The sequence below is a fragment of the Somniosus microcephalus genome, chromosome 34 (assembly GCF_052327205.1).
Source record: "Somniosus microcephalus isolate GS21.2 chromosome 34, FLI_Smic_1.0, whole genome shotgun sequence".
NCBI lineage: Eukaryota > Metazoa > Chordata > Chondrichthyes > Squaliformes > Somniosidae > Somniosus > Somniosus microcephalus.
In genome coordinates, this window is record NC_141020.1 from 3,904,624 (window position 1) to 3,917,927 (window position 13,304).

Below are 13,304 nucleotides of genomic sequence, written 5' to 3' on the forward strand. Positions count from 1 at the left end.
CATTAAACCAACTGGTCCATGGTGGCATTTATCCTCCCACCCCTCTTCATCTCATAAGAACATAAGAATTAGGAGCAGGAGTCGGCCACACGGCCCCTCGAGCCTGCTCCGCCATTCAATAAGATCATGGCTGATCATCGACCTCAACTCCACTTTCCCGCCCGATCTCCATATCCCTCGATTCCCCGAGAGTCCAAAAATCTATCGATCTCAGCCTTGAATATACTCAACGACCGAGCCTCCACAGCCCTCTGGGGCAGAGAATTCCAAAGATTCACCACCCTCTGGGTGAAGAAATTTCTCCTCATCGCAGTCCTAAATGGCCGACCCCTTATCCCGAGACCATGGCTCCTAGTTCTAGACTCTCCAGCCAGGGGGAAACAACCTCTCAGCATCTACCCTGTCAATCCCCCCATAGAATCTTATATTTCAATGAGATTACCTCTCATTCTTCTAAACTCCACATATAAATCTCACCCTGTCAACATATCCTTCTATTCCTTTCTCCCGCACTCAGTCACTCACTCACACTCGCTCATGCTTTCCTCCACTGGGTGCCAAGCTGCCCCAGGCCCCACTCCAGAGACTTGGGCACATAAATACAGGCTGACACTCCCAATGCAGTACTGAGGGAGCGCCGCACTGTCGGAGGAGCAGTACTGAGGGAGCGCCGCACTGTCGGAGGGGCAGTAGTGAGGGAGCGCTGCACTGTCGGAGGGGCAGTACTGAGGGAGCGCCGCACTGTCGGAGGGGCAGTACTGAGGGAGCGCCGCACTGTCGGAGGGGCAGTACTGAGGGAGCGCCGCACTGTCGGAGGGGCAGTACTGAGGGAGCGCCGTACTGTCGGAGGGGCAGTACTGAGGGAGTGCCGCACTGTCGGAGGGGCAGTACTGAGGGAGCGCCGCACTGTCGGAGGGGCAGTACTGAGGGAGCGCCGCACTGTCGGAGGGGCAGTACTGAGGGAGCGCCGCACTGTCCGATGGGCAGTACTGAGGGAGCGCCGCACTGTCCGATGGGCAGTACTGAGGGAGCGCTGCACTGTCGGAGGGGCAGTACTGAGGGAGCGCTGCACTGTCGGAGGGGCAGTACTGAGGGAGCGCAGCACTGTTGGAGGGGCAGTACTGAGGGAGCGCCGCAATGTTGGAGGTGCCATTTTTCAGATAAGACGTTAAACTGAGGCCCAGTCTGCTCTCTCAGGTGGACGTAAAAGATCCCATGGCCACTATTTCGAAGAAGAGCATTGTAGGTTTTTCCTTGAATGGGTGAGCTTTCCTCCTCTGTACCTAGCCTGCGAAGAGTTTGATGGGTATCCAGTTCAATCTTTGGACTGAAGGACGGCACTTCCAACATGGTCGGCCTCGCATCGACCAGCTCGAAACCCCAACCTACTGACTCCGGAGCAAGAGGTCCACATTGACACTTGGTGTGCAATGCAGAACCTGTTTACTGTCACCAGATTCCACGGCCCCAGATCATTTCCTTTGCCTGGACTGATTTGTTATTTAAACAGCAGCTGGCCTCTCTGGCAGCTCATTGCGAGGAACACAAGGGGTCCGAATAACAAACAAACCAAGAGCCAAGCCATCAGTTTACAGAACATTCCAAACATTGCGTTACACCCTTGTAATCTAGCACACACTGTTTTAAAGGGGTAGACACCATTAAAGGCACTTGACCCTCCCTTTTTAGTCCCCCCCCCGCCACCCTATTCATTCAACGTCCAATTCCTGTGGTCAAGGACAGATTGAGGAGCATTTCCACCATCTACAAGGCACAAGTTAGGAGTGTGATGGAATACTCTCCACTTGCCCGGATGAGTGCAGCTCCAACAACACTCGAAGCTCGACACCATCCAGGACAAAGCAGCCCGCTTGATTGGCACCCCATCCACCGCCTTAAACATTCACTCCCTCCACCACCGGCGCACCGTGGCTGCAGTGTGTACCATCTACAAGATGCACTGCAGCAACTCGCCAAGACTTCTTCAACAGCACCTCCCAAACCTGCGACCTCTTCTACCTGGAAAGACAAGGGCAGCAGGCGCACGGGAACACCACCACCTCCAAGATCCCCTCCGAGTCACACACCATCCTGACTTGGAAATATATCGGCCGATCCTTCATCGTCGCTGGGTCAAAATCCTGGAACTCCCTCCCTAACAGCACTGTGGGAGCACCTTCACCACACAGACTGCAGCGGTTCAAGAAGGCGGCTCACCACCACCTTCTCAAGGGCAACTAGGGATGGGCAATAAATGCCGGCCTTGCCAGCGACGCCCACATCCCATAAATGAATTTAAAAAAAACACCCTCTCACACACTGTACCCCATCCAACTCCCCACCCTCACACACACTGTACCCCATCCAACTCCCCACCCTCACACACACTGTACCCCATCCAACTTCCCACCCTCACACACACTGTACCCCATCCAACTCCCCACCCTCACACACACTGTACCCCATCCAACTCCCCACCCTCACACACACTGTACCCCATCCAACTCCCCACCCTCACACACACTGTACCCCATCCAACTCCCCACCCTCACACACACACTGTACCCCATCCAACTCCCCACCCTCACACACACTGTACCCCATCCAACTCCCCACCCTCACACACACTGTACCCCATCCAACTCCCCACCCTCACACACACTGTACCCCATCCAACTCCCCACCCTCACTCACACTGTACCCCATCCAACTCCCCACCCTCACACACACAGTACCCCATCCAACTCCCCACCCTCACACACACTGTACCCCATCCAACTCCACCCTCACACACACTGTACCCCATCCAACTCCCCACCCTCACACACACACTGTACCCCATCCAACTCCCCACCCTCACACACACTGTACCCCATCCAACTCCCCACCCTCACACACACTGTACCCCATCCAACTCCCCACCCTCACACACACTGTACCCCATCCAACTCCCCACCCTCACACACACTGTACCCCATCCAACTCCCCACCCTCACACACACTGTACCCCATCCAACTCCCCACCCTCACACACACTGTACCCCATCCAACTCCCCACCCTCACACACACTGTACCCCATCCAACTCCCCACCCTCTCACACACTGTACCCCATCCAACTCCCCACCCTCACACACACTGTACCCCATCCAACTCCCCACCCTCACACACACTGTACCCCATCCAACTCTCCACCCTCACACACACTGTACCCCATCCAACTCCCCACCCTCACACACACTGTACCCCATCCAACTCCCCACCCTCACACACACTGTACCCCATCCAACTCCCCACCCTCACACACACTGTACCCCATCCAACTCCCCACCCTCACACACACTGTACCCCATCGAACTCCCCACCCTCACACACACTGTACCCCAACCAACTCCCCACCCTCACACACACTGTACCCCATCCAACTCCCCACCCTCACACACACTGTACCCCATCCAACTCCCCACCCTCACACACACTGTACCCCATCCAACTCCCCACCCTCACACACACTGTACCCCATCCAACTCCCCACCCTCACACACACTGTACCCCATCCAACTTCCCACCCACTCACACACATAAGAAATAGGAGCAGGAGTCGGCCATTCGGCCCTTCGAGCCTGCTCTGCCGTTCAATGAGATCATGGCTGATCTTCTGCCTCAACTCCATTCACCGGTCCTATCGCCATATCCCTTGATGCCTTTACTTGTCAGAAATCTATCGACTTCTGTTGTGGATATACCTGGATATTTCATAGACCAGTGATACTGCTATGTGTGCAGTTTCAACTTTGCAAATTGCGCAGGACAACTCGGAATGAATTCATCGGCCAACGTTAAGCACAGTGGGAAGATAGTTTAGGTGTGCTCTACCTGGATGTAAAGCAAAATCTTTTTTAAAAAGTCGGAGGAATATAGGTTTTGAAATAGATTATTCTTAACCTTCATCACCAGCAAAGCAGATGATCTGGTCATCATCACATTGCTGTTTGTGGGAGCTTGCTGTGTGTAAATTGACTGCCACGTTTCCCACATTACAACAGTGACCACACTTCAAAAACTACTTCATTGGCTAAAAGCATTTTGATCATAAGAACATAAGAATTAGGAGCAGGAGTCGGCCATTCGGCCCCTCGAACCTGCTCCGCCATTCAATCAGATCAAGGCTGATCTTCTACTTCATCTCCACTTTCCCGTCCAATCCCCATATCCCTCGATTCCCCAAGAGATCAAAAATCTATCGATCTCAGCCTCAAATATACTCAACGACTGAGCATTCACAGCCCTCTAGGGCAGAGAATTCCAAAGATTCACAACCCTCTGAGTGAAGAAATTTCTCCTTACCTCAGTCCTAAATGTCCTACCCCGTATCCGGAGACTGTGACTCCTTGTTCTGGACCCCCCAGCCAGGGGAAACATCCTCCCTACATCCAGTCTGTCTAGCCCTGTCAGAATTTTATACGTTTCAATGAGATCCCCTCTCATTCTTCTAAACTCTAGTGAATACAGGCCTAGTCGACCCAATCTCTCCTCATAGGACAGTCCTGCCATCCCAAGAATCAGTCTGGTGAACCTTCACTGCACTCCCTCTATGGCAAATATATCCTTTCTTAGGTAAGGAGACCAAAACTGCACACAGTACTCCAGGTGTGGTCTCACCAAGGCCCTGTATAACTGTAGTAAGACATCCTTGCTCCTGTACTCAAATCCTCTTGCAATGAAGGCCAACATACCATTTTCCTTCCTAACTGCTTGCTGCACCTGCATGTTTGCTTTCAGTGACTGGTGTACAAGGACACCCAGGTCCCTCTGCACATCAACATTTCCCAATCTAGCACCATTTAAATAATACTCTGCCTTTGTTTTTCCTACCGAAGTGGATAACTTCACATTTATCCACGTTATACTGCATCTGCCATGTATTTGCCCACTCACTCAACTTGTCTAAATCGCCTTGAAGCCTCTTTGCATCCTCCTCACAACTCACAATCCCACCTAGTTTCGTGTCGTCAGCAAACTTGGAAATATTACATTTGGTTCCCTCCTCCAAATCATTGATATATATTGTGAATAGCTGGGGCCCAAACACTGATCCCTGCGGTACCCCACTAGTCATCGCCTGCCACCCTGAAAAAGACCCATTTATTCCTACTCTCTGTTTCCTGTCTGTTAACAATTCAGCTCCCCCAGTCGGCCCTGCTCTCAACCTGGGACTGATAGCGTCACCCTCGCCCAGACAGGCCAAACTCATTGTGGCATTTTCCTCTCGCAAGTCAGCTATCTAAAGCCTCGTCAGACAACATTGCATTTGACTGCGTTCATTTCTAACTGTTTACGGATCTCATCGGCCAGGCAGACAATGAAGAAATCAATATGTTGAGTGATTCGGAGTCTAGTGCTGTAGCCTCCCCGCCGGAAGCAATATTCCGATCAATTGGGTTTTTTCCCTCCCATAATTTTATCATTTGGGATCAAGACTGCGGGAACGTGAAATCTGACACAACGATCTATCAGAGATAAAAACCAAACCAAAGCATTAATTACAGGCTAGGGGCTGGGGGAGTTAGTTGCTGCAGAATCACTGATCCCTCGATCAATAGCTGGTGGTCGTACAGCAGCTGCTTTGCTGACGGTTGTTATGGGGTATTGATATATTGCGGCCAGTTGCCACTCTGCAGTCAATCATGAATCAGGCAAAAATGACGAGCCGTTAAACCGAGGCCCCGTCTGCTCTCTCAGGTGGATGTAAAAGATCCTATGGCACTATTTCGAAGAAGAGCAGGGGGGATTTCTCCCCGGTGTCCTGGGGCCAATATTTATCCCTCAATCAACATCACTAAAAAACAGATGATCCGGTCATTATCACATTGCTGTTTGTGGGAGCTTGCGGTGTGCAAATCGGCTGCTGTGTTTTCCACATTACAACAGTGACTACACTTCAAAAAGTACTTCATTGGCTGTGAAGCGCTTTGGGACGTCCGGTGGTTGTGAAAGGCGCTAGAGAAATGCAAGTCTTTCTTTCGTTTTATTATTCAACAATTTGAATTAAGCAACGTATGCAAGACAGGAAAGTAAAATTTAGCACTTAAAAACGATCAGATAAATTGAATGAAGTGACCTTGAATTAAGAGGATCAATCGCTACATCAATAATCTTGGAAGAAATAAGATGGGCTGAATAGACTTTCTCATCTGTAATTATCTTGCAATCTTGTGGCATTCTCAAACCACCAGCCCAGAGATCATTGCATCATTCATTCATTCACAAGCAACATCCCAAAGCTTGCCCAACAGGTTTAACAACAAGAACAATTTGCATTTATATAGCGCCTTTAACGTAGCAAAACACCCCAAGGCGCTGCACAGGAGCGTAACCAAAACGCTTGGTCAAAGAGGTAGGTTTTAAGGAGCGTCTTAAAGGAGAGAGAGGCGGAGGGGTTTCGGGAGGGAATTCCAGAGCTCGGGGCCCAGGCAGCTGAAGGCACGGCCGCCAATGGTGGAGCGATTAAAATCGGGGGATGCTCAAGAGGCCAGAATTGGAGGGGCGCAGATATCTAGGAGGGTTGTAGGGCTGGAGGAGGTTACAGAGATAGGGAGGGGCGAGGCCATGGAGGGATTTGAAAACAAGGATGAAAATTTTGAAATCGAGGCACTGCTTAACCGGGAGCCAATGTAGGTCAGCGAGCCCAGGGGTGATGGGCGAACGGGACTTGGTGCGAGTTAGGACACGGGCAGCAGTGTTGTGGATGAGCTCAAGTTTACGATGCCACAGTGCCCACAGGGGCAGGTTAAAGGGAGGCAGTTTCCAGGGGTCCCCGCTCCTGGTGAGATCACTAAACCCTTCGGTTGACTGGCCTGGTTAAAAAAATCAGTCATATCTCCCACCAAAGCTCCTGGGTGAATGCATGTACAGGAATCCCTCCCCAACCGCGGGGAATACGTCCCTGAAAACCCCCGTGGTTAGTAAAACCGCTGTTGGCAAATTCAGTATAAACACAATAAAAAATATAAAAAGCATAAAAATCATGTTATTTACCTTATTCCTAAATTAAAAACCGTGGATATGCAAATTTCACAGCCGCGGTTGACAAAAATTGTCGCAGAGTGGAAACCGAGTATACGTGAAATCCGCATATGGCAAACCCGCGGTTGGGGCGGGATTCCTGTACTGCTAAAACAGAGAGCCTAAACCGTCCCAGACTTGATGTGCGCTCTGTACCGATCTCTTGCAGGGCAGTATTTGGAGCGGGGAGGGGAGAGGGGGTTACAGCTGGCCTCGACAGACACCCCCCACAACCCGGGCCAGAAAATATGGGGGAGGAGGAGAACAAAACAGGGAGAAAAGCCACAGTGCGGGCACAGTGCTGAGGAACGGACGTAGATCAGGCAAATAAAGAATGACGCCCTCCACGATCGCATAGCCTGTCCACAGCTGCCACCTGGGTGCACACGGGCAGAGTTGTGAACGAGGGGAATTACGCAACAGCCACAGAACCACGTCAGCGAGAGAGTCTGGAGAAAATCAGAGAGGTAAAAACCTGCAAGTCCGGTTTAATTCCACTTTCCCAGCACGAGTGAACATTCCCTTTCAGAGTTTGTAGCTCGGTTTTCTGAATTACTTTCCCCACTTTCCCTCTCCGGGAAGCTACTGCCTCACGCTGGCGTGCAGTCGGAGGGGGTCCCTGCCGCCCGCCAGACCCTCACCTAAAAGGCTAATCTTCATCTGAAGGAACAGTCCAGCGGCAGCAGGCTATTCCATCATGGGGGCGTCACACTGAAGGTCGACCTTATCCTCAACAAATGCCTACGCGCCCATTCTAGCGCAGACCCGTGACATCGTTTACTAATCAGCATCCTTCCCATTGTGTTCTCAACCTTGTTTTCAAATCTCTCCACGGCCTCGCCCCATCCCTATCTCTGCAACCTCCTCCAGCCCTACAACCCTCCGAGAGGAGACCTTATTGAGGTGTAGAAAATTATGAGGGGCCTAGATAAAGTGGATAGGAAGGACCAATTTCCCTTAGCAGAGGGGTCAAAAACCAGGGGGCACAGATTTAAAGTAACTGGGGGAAGGTTTAGAGGGGATTTGAGGGGAAATGTCTTCACCCAGAGGGTTGTGGGGGTCTGGAACTCGCTGCCTGAAAGGGTGGTAGAGGCAGGAACCCTAACCACATTTAAAAAGTACTTGGATGTGCCCTTGGGATGCTCTAACCTGCAGGGCTACGGACCAAGAGCTGGGAAATGGGATTAGGCTGGATAGCTCTTTGTTGGCCGGTGCGGACACGATGGGCCGAAATGGCCTCCTTCCGTGCTGTAACTTTCCATGATTCTACTTTCTATGAGATGTCTGGGCTCCTCCAATTCTGCCCTCGAGCTTCCCCGATTTCCATCACTCCACCATTGGTGGCCGTGCCTTCAGCTGCCTGGGCCCCGAGCTCTGGGATTCCCTCCCTAAACCTCTCCGCCTCTCTCCCCTCCTTTAAGACGCTCCTTAAAACCGACCTCTTTGACCAAGCTTTTGGTCACCTGTCCTAACATCTCCTTATATGGCTCGGTGTCAATTTAAGTCTGATAATCGCTCCCGTGAAGCACTTTTGGGGACATTTTACTGCATTAAAAGGCGCTATATAAATGCAAATTGTTGGTGCTGTTATGACAATCACAGTCAACCGAGAGAGGGAACTGCCAGCCCACTGGTCCGGCTTGCATTTGAACCCAGAGGCGAAAGGTCAGTGTCTACACCGTCATCCCCCAATGATTGGCTTCTCGTTATAAAATCCTATCCAATAAGTGAAAAAAGTTTCCCGAATCTTCTCTTTATTCCCCCCCTGCCCGCCCAACCCGCCGCACACCAAAAAAAACCTACTGGCTGGAGACAACTGTTCCACAGGGAAGAATCAATTCGAGCTCAAAATCCTAAATCACATGGCCAACCCGGAGCTTCCACGATCTGGTAGGAATGGCACAGGGAGTTTTGGCTCGGCAAGAACCGCGCGGAAGTTGGTTAAATTCTTCAAAGCAAAGTTTATTTAAGAAAAAGCACACTGTCCATTTTTTTTTATTTTTTAAAACACACGTAATTTGGGGGCATTTCCAGTCCTAATAACAGCCTCTTCCAAAAAAACCCTGCCCACCAGAATCATTCGCAGGGCACCATATGTGGATCTAGATTCCCAGCAGTACTTTTGTTTCAGATTTTTCGTTTTGCAAGTGTTAGGAATGACTACACCACTTCACGCACTCAATTAATTAATTACACATATCGGAGTGTCAGCAATAAGCTCGCCCAGCAACATTTCAGCAGCAACAATGACCTTATTTGCTAAATTGTTTTTGCAATGAATACAGCTCCAACAACACTCAAGAAGCTCGACACCATCCAGGACAAAGCAGCCCGCTTGTTTGGCACCCCATCCACCACCTTAAACACTCACTCCCTCCACCACTGGCGCACCGTGGCTGCAGTGTGTACCATGTACAAGATGCACTGCAGCAACTCGCCAAGGCTTCTTCGGCAGCACCTCCCAAACCCGCGACTTCCACCACCTAGAAGGACAAGGGGCAGCAGACGCATGGGAACAGCACCACCTCCAAGTTCCCCTCCAAGTCACACACCATCCCGACTTGGAAATATATCGGCTGTTCCTTCATCGTCGCTGGGTCAAAATCCTGGAACTAACCCACTAACAGCACTGTGGGAGCACCTTCACCACACGGACTGCAGCGGTTCAAGAAGGTGGCTCACCACCACCTTCTCAAGGGGCAACTAGGGATGGGCAATAAATGCCGGCCTTGCCAGAAACGCCCACATCCCATAAACGAATAAAAAACAAAATTAGTCTTCTGCCAGTGCGGGGGGGGGGGACACAGTAATAGTAGCAGTTGCCTCATGATGCTGGGGAATGGCCACCTGAATGCCCACACTGAACTGGGAGCCAATGTCCAACCTAACCCATTCAGTGCCCATCCGAGGAAACAGAACTGGCATAAAATGCCATTATGGCAAGTCGCTCCGTCATCATAAAAAGATAGAATCATACAACCAAGATCGCTAGAACGGATGATCTGGTCATTTATCACATCGCGGTTTGTGGGATCTTGCTGTGCGCAAATTGGCTGCCGCGTTTCCCACATTACAACAGTGACTCCACTTCGGAAAGTGCTTCATTGGCTGTAAAGCTCTTTGGGACGTCCTAAGGTGGTGAAAGGCGCGATAGAAATGCGAGTCTTTCTTTTTCTTTAGAAACACAAGAGGCCATTCAGCCCATCGTGCCTGTGCCAGCTCTTTCTGCTATCCAATTAGTTCCACTCCCCCGCCCGCTCCCCGTAGTCCTGCAATTTTTTTCCATTCTGTCAGTCAACAAACTCTCAAGAGAAACATCTCCCATTCTTTTTCCAATTTCCTCCCCTCTTTGGGTTCTTGCTCCTTGGATGCGAGTTTCCACCAGCACTTCACCCAAGTGACTCGCCAGCCCGCAGATGGCAAGTGTTGGCAGCCGAGGCTCAGTGGGCAGCACCCTCGCCTCTGGGTCTGAAGGTCGTGGGTTCAAGTCCCACTCCAGGGACTTGAGCACAAAAATCTAGGCTGACGCACCCAGTGCTCTGGGAGTCAAATGCTCTGGGAGTTGGACGCCCCTGGACTGGGACACTCTGGAATTGAGATGCTCGGAGACTGGGCTATTCCTGGAGTTCGATGTCCCTGGAGTAGGATGCTCCGGGAGTAGGAGTCCCCTGGATTGGGCTGCTCCTGGTTTAAATGCCCCGGACCCAACTGCTCAGGGAACAGCTCCAGCCCCGGGACTGGGGATACTCCGGGATTGAGATACTCCAGGTTTAATACCATGGACCCACCTGCTCTGGGTACAGCTCCAGCTCCTGCACTGGGACACTCCGGGTCTAGCTCACTCCGGGTTCAGACACTCCGGGACCGCTCACTCCGGGTCCACACACCCACCTGCTCCGGGTCCGCTCACTCCGGGTCCACACACCCACCTGCTCCGGGTTCGCTCACCCACCTGCTCCGGGTTCAGACACTCCGGGTTCACTCACTCCGGGTCCGCACACCCACCTGCTCCGGGTTCAGCTCCCGCAGCCTCTCCTCGATCCAGCTCTCCAGCTCCAGCCGGCGCCGCAGTTCCCCGCGGTCGTACCGGACCGTCACCCTCGCCTGGCGCCGCTGCAGCGCCGGTCCGGGCTGCCTTTGCGCCGGGAGCCTGCCCTGGCTTTTCCTGCCCACTCGCTGCGCCGCCATCCTCCGCCAGGCACTGGGACACTGCGCCGATCCCGCGGGGTCCGCCTACTCCGCAACACCTCCCGACCAACTCGCTGCTCGCTCCCGGGGCCAGGCGGTCCCAGCCTCGGCTCCACACTCGCTCAATCACTGGCTCACTGCCTCAATCTCCAGCTCACTGCCTCAATCTCCTGCTCACTCCTTCAATCTCCAGCTCACTGCCTCAATCTCAACACTGGATAAACAGGGGGCTATAGGGAGGGAGGAGCTAAACACGATCAAAATCACTAAGGAAGTGGTACTCAGTAAAATAATGGGACTCAAGGCGGATAAATCACCTGGACTTGATGGCTTACATCCTAGGGTCTTGAGGGAAGTGGCGGTAGGGATTGTGGATGCATTGGTAATAATTTTCCAAAACTCCCTGGACTCGGCAAAGGTCCCGGCAGACTGGAAAACTGCTAATGTAACACCCTTATTTAAAAAGGGCAGTAGACAGAAGGCTGGAAACTATACACCGGTTAGCCTAACATCTGTGGTAGGTAAAATTTTGGAGTCCATTATTAAGGAGACAGTAACAGGACATTTGGATAATCATAATTTAATAGGACAAAGTCAGCATGGTTTTATGAAGGGGAAGTCATAGAGTCATAGAGTTTTACAGCACAGAAAGAGGCCCTTCGGCCCATCGTGTCTGCGCCGCCCATCCATCCCTGTCCAGTCTAATCCCATTTTCCAGCATTTGGTCCATAGCCTTGTATGCAATGGCATTTCAAGTGCTCATCCAAATGCTTCTTGAATGTTGTGAGGGTTCCTGCCTCCACCACCCTTTCAGGCATTGAGTTCCACATTCCAACCACCCTCTGGGTGAAAAAGTTCCTCCTCAAATCCCCTCTAAATCTCCTGCCCCTTACCCTGAATCTATGCCCCCTTGTTATTGACCCCCCCACTAAGGGGAAAAGTTCCTCTTTATCTACCCTATCTATGCCCCTCATTATTTTGTACACCTCAATCAGGTCCCCCCTCAGCCTTCTCTGCTCCAAGGAAAACAACTCCAGCCTGTCCAGCCTCTCTTCATAGCTGAGGCGCTCCATCCCAGGTAACATCCTGGTGAATCTTCTCTGCACCCTCTCCAAAGCAATCACATCCTTCCTATAGTGAGGCGACCAGAACTGCACACAGTACTCCAGCTGTGGCCTCACCAGCGTTTTGTACAGCTCCATCATAACCTCCCTGCTCTTATATTCTATGCCTCGGCTAATGAAGGCAAGTATCCCATATGCCTTTTTAACCACCTTATCTACCTGCTCCGCTGCCTTCAGGGATCTATGTACATGTACACCAAGGTCCCTCTGACCCTCTGTACTTCCTAGGGTCCTACCACTCATTGTGTATTCCCTTGCCTTATTTGTCCGTCCAAAATGCATCACCTCGCACTTTTCAGGGTTAAATTCCTGACCATCTGACCAACCCGTTTATATCGTCCTGTAGCCGGAGGCTTTCCTCCTCGCAATTTACCACCCCACCAATTTTCGTGTCATCTGCGAACTTACTGCGAACTTACTGATCATACCTTTTACATTTTCATCCAAATCATTTATGTAGATCACAAACAATAAGGGACCCAGCACCGATCCCTGAGGTACCCCACTGGACACAGGCTTCCAGTCACAAAAGCAACCTTCGACCATCACCCTCTGCCTCCTGCCACTCAGCCAGTTTAGGATCCAACGCGCCAAGGCACCCTGGATCCCATGGGCTCTTACCTTCTTGACCAGTCTCCTATGCGGGACTTTGTCAAAAGCTTTACTGAAGTCCATGTACACCACATCCACAGCATTTCCCTCATCCACCCCACTAGTCACCCCCTCGAAAAATTCGATCAGATTTGTTAGACATGATTTACCCTTGACAAAGCCATGCTGACTATCCCCGATTAATCCTTGCCTCTCCAAGTGGAGATTAATTTTGTCCCTCAGAATTTTTTCCAATAATTTCCCCACCACAGATGTTAGACTCACTGGCCTGTAATTCCCTGGTTTATCCCTGCTACCTTTCTTGAATAATGGTACA

General features: G+C 51.4%; 1 protein-coding gene across 1 annotated transcript in view; it reads right to left on the reverse strand.

The window, feature by feature from the left end:
* ppp1r14ab (protein phosphatase 1, regulatory (inhibitor) subunit 14Ab) overlaps positions 1-11,479 on the reverse strand; it is a 44,933-nt gene extending 33,454 nt beyond the window's left edge. The window contains exon 1 of the mRNA XM_085973208.1: positions 11,070-11,479. Within this exon, the coding sequence (XP_085829334.1) occupies positions 11,070-11,252 (183 nt within the window). The 5' untranslated portion in view covers positions 11,253-11,479. The remainder of the gene's footprint in view (positions 1-11,069) is intronic.
* Positions 11,480-13,304: the final 1,825 nt, after the last annotated feature.